At 39.9% G+C, this 10,095-nt stretch overlaps 1 protein-coding gene across 1 annotated transcript; it reads right to left on the reverse strand.

The window, feature by feature from the left end:
* Nucleotides 1-4,901: 4,901 nt before the first annotated feature.
* On the reverse strand, nt 4,902-9,356 carry LOC107655926 (prostaglandin E2 receptor EP4 subtype-like). Its single transcript, XM_016443550.1, has 2 exons — nt 8,206-9,356; nt 4,902-7,116 (listed from the first exon to the last, which is right to left on the reverse strand). Exons 1-2 carry the CDS (start codon nt 8,989-8,991, stop codon nt 6,523-6,525), a joined length of 1,380 nt encoding a protein of 459 aa, XP_016299036.1. The 5' UTR covers nt 8,992-9,356; the 3' UTR covers nt 4,902-6,522.
* Between the last annotated feature and the right edge of the window lie 739 nt (nt 9,357-10,095).

Raw genomic sequence — 10,095 nt, forward strand, 5'->3', positions numbered from 1 at the left:
GCAAATTAGGAGTTTATTTAGACAAACGTCTTAGTTAATGGTTTGTTAATAGCGAGAATTGGACCTTAAAATAAAGTGTGACCACTTTAATCATATAAGCATTAGTTATTGTTAATTTTCAAAGTGTAATCGGTTAATTCAAATGCATGCTTTTAAAAGAAAAGGTATTGGTATAAGTATTGGTGATACTGGCCCTCTATTTACTTGGTATCGGTTCAATAGAGACAGAGCGACATGCATCATAATCTGAAAATCACACCCACCGGCGGTGAAAACAATCCAACGCTCTCCATTGACTTTCTATTGCGGGAAGCTGCCTCCTTGTCATTTCTGACTTATAACAAAAAACAGAGCCATGCCTAAAAGCTGCTATGTGACAAGGTATACAGTAAACTAGCTAAAAAAAAACAGAACTACGTTTTTATAAGCTGTCGACCCAATAAAACGAGCGTTTAGGACACAAAAGTAGAGCACAACGTGTCATATTACTCTACGCCCACTGGAGGGAAACGTAATCGGCGACAAAACCATTAATTATTTTTAACCATGTCAAAGGATTATTTCACCACCCTATGTGAATCTGAGAGGAGGAGATATATTAAGAAACTAAATTTTATTGGTCTATGTCAGTGCCCCTTTTTTCTTAACCTTCCTTTTGAGAAATGATCCAACTGAACGGCCTAAACCAGGGGTGTCCAACCCTGGTCCTGGAGGGCTACCGTCCTGCAGATTTTAGCTCCAACCCGAATCAAACACACCTGAACCAGCTAATCATGGTGTTCAGGGCTGCTTGATAATTACAGACAGGTGTGTTGGAGCAGGGTTGGAACTGAAATCTGCAGGACGGTAGCCCTCCAGGACCAGGGTTGGACACCCCTGGCCTAAACTGTCCTAAACGCTCATTTTTTGGGGGGTCGACAGCTTATAAAAACGTAGTTCTGGGTTTTATAGCTTGTTTACTGTACACCTTGTCACATAGCAGCTTTTAGGCATTGTTCTGTTTTTTTTTTTTGTTATAAATAGCAATAGAAATCAATGGAGAGCGTTGGATTGTTTTTCCCCCGGTGTGGGCGTGGCCTAAATGCGCTCTGTCTCCATACCAAAATTTGCAGTATCACCCACCCCTATGATGTACCAGGACTGAGTGGGAAGAGCAGGGCACACACACTTGCTCCATTATCTATCTACAGACTTTTGGAGTTTAGTTAGTGACACTAAGAAATGAAGTAGCAGTAATGCAGTCATGGGTTAAAATGTCACGTAGAAGAAGAGAGAGGTCATGCAGGGAGCAATATTATCAATTGACTATTGACTAAAAACGGCCTTTTAGTTATTATGCTTTATTATAGGATTATATAAGGATTTTTATGTGATTTTCTTTGGGTGAAATTACACTTATAAAATCTCAACATTTTATCAGCTTGGCTCAGCTTGGTTCCTTGGTGACACTTCCACTGTGAGAAATCTCTGGAAAACATTCAGCTCCAGAACACTGTGAAGGTTGTATCGCCAGTTCCATTCTGATTGGCTGGCTGCTACACAATTTCAGGAAGTCAAAACTTCTGGGTTCTCAGGTTTTCGTTAGTCAGTACCAGGCTGCTGCAATGAGTGTTAACAAGGGTGAACTAGTCTCTGGATTTGGCAAATTCTGTTAAGTTCATGGAATTGAATATTTCAGAGGTAAGAGAATCATCACAATCTTTCTCCTTCAGCGCAAAGATCATCTTCTCGCTGGACTCCAAAGGAAGAAGAACAAAGAAGCCTGCTACTATTGCTCAGCACTTCTCCCCTGCGGACATCCGGCGACTTCAAAGAGCAAATTCTCTGCTAATTGAGCAATTTCCAATTGGCATTTGACTTCTCAAACTTCTCAATGCCATGGATAAGTCAGGCCCAGACCCTGCTGCTTTCAAGGAGCTGCGCAACTTGACTGACCTGGCCCTGCATGCTAAGAAGACGACTGCCCAGCCGATTGGCAGGGTGATGGCCAGCCTGGTGGCGTTCAAGCACCACCTCTGGTTAAACTTCACCAAGATCAAGGACGTGCACAAGGCACAGCCAGCTCAACAACCTGCAAAGCCTACTCCATCGCCCGCTCAGCCTCAGTCCAAGGCAGAGCCTGAGCTCTGACAGCGCCCTCAGACTGCCAAGTGCTGTGTTGAGATGGGTTCTGCAGACTATAGAACGAATTTAGAAATGGTACTCAGCTCCGACACATGTGACCCTGGACCACAAAACCAGTCTTAAGTCGCTGGGGGATATTTGTAGCAATAGCCAAAAATACATTGTATGGATCAAAATGGTAGATTTTTCTTTTATGCCAAAATTCTTTAGGATATTAAGTAAAGATCCTGTTCCATGAAGATATTTAGTAAATTTCTTCCGTAAATATATCAAAACTTAATTTTTGATTAGTAATATGCATTGCTAAGAACTTCATTTGGACAACTTCGCTCTAAAAAATGCTGGGTTAAATATAACCCAGCGCTGGGTTAAAAAGGGACAAACCCAGCTATTGGGTTGTTTTGACCCAGCGGTTGGGTTGTTTTGTCAAAACAACCCAACCGCTGGCTCAAAACAATCCAATAGCTGGGTTTGTCCCTTTTTAACCCAGCGCTGGGTTATATTTAACCCAGCATTTTTTAGAGTGTAGGAAATAGCTGGGTTTGTCCCTTTTTAACCCAGCGCTGGGTTATATTTAACCCAGCATTTTTTAGAGTGAAAAGGCGATTTTTTTGCACCCTCAGATTCCAGATATTCAAATAGTTGTATCTCAGCCAAATATTGTCCTATCCTAACAAAGCTTATTTATTCAGCTTTCAGACGATGTATAAATCTCAATTTTGAAAAATTGACACTTAAGACTGGTTTTGTGGCCCAGGGTCACATATATGTTCAGTCGGGCCTGCCCGTTTTGGCAAGCTGAAATGCCATTTGTTCGTGCAGCTACACGAATGTTAACAAATCAGGCTTCAGTATTCAGAGAAAACGGAATTTCCACTAGGCAGTGTTCATTTCCGTTATCTCGGAGAACCAAGGTTATGTTATTAACCAAGGCGTTTTCTGTGTAAACACGCTAGACGGACATGTTTAATGGTTGCAGCAACTCACGCATGACACTGCATTCTAAAAACGCATCTCTAGACTTCACTGCCTTGCACCTCACAAAACCGTGTTATATGGAGGGACCATTCACAAAAAAAAACACATTTTTGTATTCCACTGTGCTGCTAACACTACTGTTCAATAGTTTTTATTTTTTTAATGTGCTTCCACACTTGGAGGCTCTTTTTTTTCATTCACTGCCCTGCCTCTCGTTTTTAAATAAAAAAAATGCGTTTGGTGTGAATGGCCTCTAGGCAGCTTTTGGTTGAATAATGTGCTACAAGTTGCTGCAGGTTTCTCCCATAAGAATACCTGACCTTAACATCTTCATAAAAACAGTACTCATTACCCAAAACAAATATAATATAATGCCTAAAACAACTTTGTTACCCTAAATTTAATGATGGTTCAAAATGAAATATGCTGTACTCTGTTAATCTGTACTAAGTACCCCACAATTTCAGTTTCATTGTGACAAGCCTTACATGTGTATGTGTTCTTGGCTGTTACTGCCACCGAGCCCATTATTCATAGGCATTCATATCTGCACTGAAACTGTTCAGCTGTGTGCGTGGGCTGCAAACTGGGAGGTTTACGTCTCTAATGCTTTTAATTCAGCACCTGTGGGACCTGGAGGAAGCTTCCAGCATCCTTCTGCCTCCCGCTAATCCTTTGCTAATTGTTGCTTTATTCAAATAAATGAGTACACTAACGTCTTCGCTAATGATGATTTAGGGAGGTGCCTGAAACAGATGGACTGTTGACTGTACTGCTGTAGAACTGCAGTGAAAGATCGCTTTTGTCAGTTCTCATTTATGTATCCGTATGGTAACGAGACAGGTGGCAGTTTGTACGTCATAGCAAGTGCACAAATGCATGATTCATGCTGAGAATACTTGCAGTGGAGAGTAGAACTGATTTCCCTTCATGAACTAATGGAATTATCGGATGTCTACAGTTGGTGAAGGTCTCCAGATCTGTCCCTGTGCATTGGTCATCGTGCAAGGATGATATAATGATACCTATATAGTTTGAACCACAAAAGCAGAGTTTAGAGTCAGAGTTTATATTTTTAAGGATGTGGATACAACATGATGAATGAGGTGACTTTATCCAAGAATTTAAGAGGTATAACCTGACCTAACCTGACCAGTCCTTTATTCTTCTTAAAATATAATGAGCTCTGACCTTTTAAAAAAGTGGACACAAGGATTGCTGACACATTGGAAACATTACATTTGAAGCTGTATTTGGGGTCATCTGTCATTTTCCACATACAGATCCAATGACCTATGCTCCGAGTAGGATGAGTGTGCACGTCTAATGAATACAGGTCTTTGTTTATCATTTTTGAACAGATCAATTTTGTTCATTGATTTGCTCTGGACATAAGACTTTATGACTTTATTGCATCTCTTAAGTCATATTTATTTGCTTGAATGCCAAATGTCTCATAAATTTAATTTAGGTAAAATTGATCTTTAGATGGCTTTCTCAAAAAAATTCTCAAATGTTTTTGATTAACAGTTTGCCTTTAATTTTTATAGCAAGTGGAGAATTTTCTTTTTTTATTATTTTATTCAGTAATACCTAAAGCTGAATGACAGCATGTTCATTTGATGACAACATTTGTAATAATCTAAATATATTTTATATATGAAATTGATTTGTAATACTTGGTAGGACTATGAAATTTCAATTCATTCAAATTCAATTTCAATTATATTTGAATTATGTTATAGCTACTATGCTTATATTAATATTTGAGTGCGACAACAAATACCATAAGATTTTTGTTTTCAGTTTGTCTATTTGTTTTTAATTCAAGAGTTTATTTCAGCATGAAATAGCTGGCCATTGCACATTCTGGAGGGTCACATCGAGGGTAAGAGCAAGACAAGATTGTCTTTGTGTTTGAAAATGTGAAAATGAAATGGTGAAAATGTACACAGTAATGTTGAATCATTTATATACATGCAGCAGATGATGGTGCGAAGTAGCTTAAATTCATGCCTTGTACTGTTTTGATACACTTAAGAAATGTGAAATGAAACAAAAACCATATAACTGCTTCAACATGAGTTAGAACTATGTCAAACTCGACCTTCTCACAGAGAAGAGATAACTACAGTCCACAGATGTCTAAAAAAACACTACAATAAATTAAAACATAACAAGACAGTGTTCACATTTTAACATCACAAGTATGTACAGATGAACTCAACAGTTCTTCCTTGACAACCACTGACTGATCAATACCTTAGTGACCGTTTACATTTTCTTCAGTGGTTGGTTACAAGGATTTAAAAGTGCAAAACATATGACCTTAAAAGACATTCAACATCTTAATAGCTTTTACAATTTCACCTCCTCACTATACATTCTATCATCTACATATACTTTAAAAGAAACAAATATAAACACTATTAACGATGTGCTCTTACATTGTACGATGTGTTTTCAGTACCAATATATTTTGTGATGGTGTTACTGTTAGTAAACATGGATATGAAATTGCTTGGTTAATTCACAGAATATTGTACATATTATGGAAATTCCAAAGAATGTACACTTAGCTACATCTTACATAAGTTTGAAATAGTGGACAGTTCACCAATGGAAATGAAAAGTGTTCTGGTCACCTTAACATAACGAAAAGGAAATTTTAAACCACGAGTTCCAGCATAAGAAAAGCTAACAAGGCACTCTGGTTACTTGAACTTGTGACCTAATGGCGATCTCGCCAGAATGTCTGCAAAAAAGGGAACTTGAAGCAGGGCAGTAGATAATTGCTCACATGTACAACCCACAAGGTCGTCCATCAAATCTAATCAATATTCGGAATTTCAGAAGAGGAAAAAAAAACAACCTCTGCCCGGGTCAATCAAATGAGTCAATTAGGGCCCAGTGGAATTATTTGTCTAATATGAAGGCCTTTTTTGCAGAAATTCACAAGAACCTAAAATAAATTAAAGACACATTTTTTAGAGCTGTAATGTGCCTCGCTGTTTAGAATATGCAGTCAGCATAACCTGTTGCTTAACAAAACACATTCTTTCGTAATGCATTATGAGTTACTACCAGAAAATGAGGCCAGTTTGCCTTTCCATCCTCCTCTGCTCTTTCACCCTTTCCGGAACCCCATCATGCATTTTTTTTGCATGCTTTGACCTAGATTTATCGCAACATTCTTTTTCCTACTTTAGTAAGCACTTTTTTCACTTTCTTGCACCAAGTTTAGTCCTTTGATTGGTCTTTCTCTTAAAACTTTTCTCTTCAGTCTCATGAGTTTTTAGGAATTCTTTCTTTCAATTTTCGCTCTGAGAAGTTCTGATTCCATTCGCAACACTCACATCAAGCTCTTGAAATGTATTTCACCTCCTGCCGTGTTGAATTAAGCCAGTTTTTTAGCATGTATCATATGCTTCTTTCTTGAAAGCTCAAAGTCTCATCTGTAAAGGTCACTTGCAGCGGCTGGTGCTTGGAACACTGCGCTTCATTTGTGTTGGAGTGCGTGCATGAATGTGATTTCACAAAGTCCGTGTCCGTTTCCGTTCTGTTTTCTCCACTGCTGAGCTCTACCTCCTGAGAGTCCCGCAGAAGGGTTTGCTCGGTTGAAGTTGAACACGTCCTGCTCTGCATAGAGTCACTGCAGCAGCCCGTTTCCTGTCCCGCCTCCAGGGGATACAGGTACATCTGCGACGTGCTGATCACCTCTGGCAACTCGGGCAGCACCAGCGACGGCAAATCACGAGACATGACCGAGGAGCTGTGGATGCCATTACCACAGTGGAACTCTGTAGAGCTCCTCCCGTGTCTCCTCCCACCGATACGGCAGAAGAGGCACTTGATCTTTTCTAGAATCTTCTGCACGACTGTCTTTCTCAGCAGGATGTAGATCCAAGGGTCCAGAATGGGGTTGACAGAGGCAATTCGGATGGCCATAAGGTCTGGGTTCAGCTCTGTTGTCTCTACTGGAGAATGATACAGCTGGTTCACAAACACCTGCATCTAGACAGGAAACAAGACATTATCTGTTTACTTTTTCATCTATAGTTATCTATAGATTTCTTACTATTTGATTTTTTAAACAGCTGTACAGCAAATGATGATACATGCACTCATATCAGATATCGGTTATCTCCTCAGGCTTTCCACTATGAGTCAACACATAATAATCAGTGTACATATCATACATACAGATACAATCCCATACAGTTTACATTTTGCGTACAACATCTCTCATCAATAGATAACAATCAATAGATGTCTCATGCACTAAGTTTGTGCCTGTGACAACCTTTTAGGCTTTTTATCAAGTGTTGATTGAAATTTTACAGTATGTAAAACTGTATGAGTGTTTTGTTAGTGTTTTAGTATAGACAGAGACCCAAAACTCACTAAAAGACTTTGAGGGCAAAAGAGAACACATCATAATATTTTTTATTGTGAAAAGATATAAAAACATAAGCATTATGGGATGTATTTGTTTGACTGTGTATTTTTTCAATACTATCTATATGTCATTATTAATTTATATAATATCAGCATATCAACCTAGTTGAGCCTCGCATCTCAGTGTTACCTACACAAAACACCACCAGTGTAACACTAATGTAATAAACTGATCACAGAATAAAAGTAGTTTGTCTAAATAAAATGTAAGAAGTGATGGTTGGTTTGCACGGGCAAAATATCCCATATTTTTAATTTATAGAACAACACAATATTTTATTGTACAACTGTATCCTATATATTGCCCAGTAAATTATGATGTAATTCATACTTTTCATATACAATTTTACAGTAGATACAATTACAACGTACAGTATTGTAAAATAGGTATGATACTATTTCACATAATTTTGTGACAAAAAATACTCTTCTGTACCGTACCTAAGCTACGTTTTATGTTAATTCGAGGACTTTTATTAGCTACTTAGCTAAAACCAGCAAATCACCTGGCAAACCAACTTTTTTGAAGGTTTAAGTTTTGATTTGTTGTTTTCAGCCGAGTTTCCCCACATTAATACATTTTGTGCAACATCCTCTAAATCAAAATACTCTGTCATTTCCCAAAGACCACCACATCCCACTTACCACTAAAGGGATGGAGCAGATGAGCACGACAATGGACGTGGCTATGAGAACAATGACCATCTGGATCTCCGCGCCAGCCAGACGCACGAAACTCCGCCTGCGCCTGACCTCTGCGACTCGCGCTTGGTCCGTCCCCAGCGAGGTCCTGCGGACGAAGCGCTTGTGCATCATGATGAGAGCCGCGCACACCAGCACGTTACAGAGGACCGTAGCGAGGATGAGGACGGAGCTGAAGCCGGCGTACGTGTAGGAGAAAGTGGCGTTCGTGCTGTCGTTGCTATGCCAGTCAATGAAACACCAGGTTCCTGGATGCTGTTGCACCACGGATCCCAGTCCCATGCTGGGAAGAGCGCAGAAGAGTGCATTGGACACATAGATCACCACGAGCGTCAAGCCTGCCACCCGCTGGTCCACGTAGTGGTTGTAGAAATACGCGTGATTGATGGCGAGGTACCTCTCGACGGACATGGCACAGATAATACTGAGACCTGCCAAGGAGAAGAAGAGTAGAATGAAGCCGGAATACTGACACAGCGGGATCCCACCGGGCCACTTTCCATTCACGTAGGTGGCAATGGTGACTGGACTCGCAAGCATTGTTCCCAAGAGGTCAGTTACGGCAAGTCCACACACCAGAGTGTAAAAAGTGGTCTCTTTTTGCTCTTTCCGTGACTTTCGAAGCACTACGATAGCAATTACGTTCCCGACCACTCCAAATATGAACATAATGACCGGGATGGTAGGGCCCCAACCTTCCTTGCCATGACTGTTGCTCGTTTCGTTCATCTTCACCGAGTTGTTGTTTTTGTTTTTTTGTTTTCACATGCAGGTTGATGTTCAAATCAAATCATGCGCTTAAGACACATAGCGTGAAACGATGACTTCCTCAATCGCTGTCAAAGATCCCACGGTCATACTTTCCACATCTACGTTTCACGCGCCGTTACGCGTCTCCAAAATCTCAAAAGCGCGTCTCGGATTAGGATACATTTTGACTCGCCGGAGTCGGGTACACATGCAGTCTTTCACAAGTTCAAAAGTTCAGTCCTGTCTTTTTGCTCGAGAGAGGTGTGTAGTTCACGGATGCCCTCAGTCTCACTAAACTGACTCGCATCACAAGTTTTTCCTTGAGAGCTTTCTGCCAACTCCGCCCCTAGCGCGCAGTCTTGCACGCTCCTGTCACTGCAAGTTGACACATACATGTCTATGCATAAAATATCTACTAGGCTAATATTTATCTACCTGATTCGCACTCATTGCTCTCTCTTCGTTTCGCCAAAATTATGCCTGAGTCATTCAAGGCTAAGATCGTTTTTGTGTCCCTCATGAATGTGTGTAAACGATGGATTTAACAATGAAACGCTGAACCAACTTTTGGCATCTTTGCCATATCATATCAACATATCATTTTAACATATCAACAAAAATCCAGTCATTTTTTATGTCCTGCTTTTTATTGAACAAAATGGCAATGAAAGCTAGAACTTTTATCCCCCCCCCTCCCTCCATTTGAATGATAGTGGACATTATGTAGTTTTAGCCGTCATATTTGTCTGATAAAATGGTGCTTCTTTCTCATGAGCTGCCTTCAAAAGTACAATATAGCATAACTTGACAGAAAGGAAGTGCTACTGCCATAATACGTGTTAAAACGTGAATAGTACATTTTGCTAAGACCCTAAAGGGACAAGTGTTATGCAGTAACAGCAATGAAAATCATACTTTATTTAAAAATATAAATGATTTTGTAACCATAATCATATTTTCAGTCCTCAGCATGATTTAGTCCCATTAAGTTTTCTGTCTGTTATTATTTTAGTGTTGTGATGACGGTAGCTCCAATGCCCCAGCACGCCATCCACCACACATGACCATAATCCATCCTTCAGA

The sequence above is a fragment of the Sinocyclocheilus anshuiensis genome, unplaced genomic scaffold (genome assembly GCF_001515605.1).
Source record: "Sinocyclocheilus anshuiensis isolate Anshui unplaced genomic scaffold, SAMN03320099.WGS_v1.1 scaffold860, whole genome shotgun sequence".
Classification (NCBI taxonomy): Eukaryota; Metazoa; Chordata; class Actinopteri; order Cypriniformes; family Cyprinidae; genus Sinocyclocheilus; species Sinocyclocheilus anshuiensis.

Coding starts and splice junctions, on each gene's coding strand:
- LOC107655926 (XM_016443550.1), bottom strand. CDS start 8,991: ATGAACGAAACGAGCAACAGTCATGGCAAGGAAGGTTGGGGCCCTACC. Junction 7,117..8,205: donor TCTGCTCCATCCCTTTAGTG/GTAAGTGGGATG, acceptor TTTCCTGTCTAG/ATGCAGGTGTTTGTGAACCA.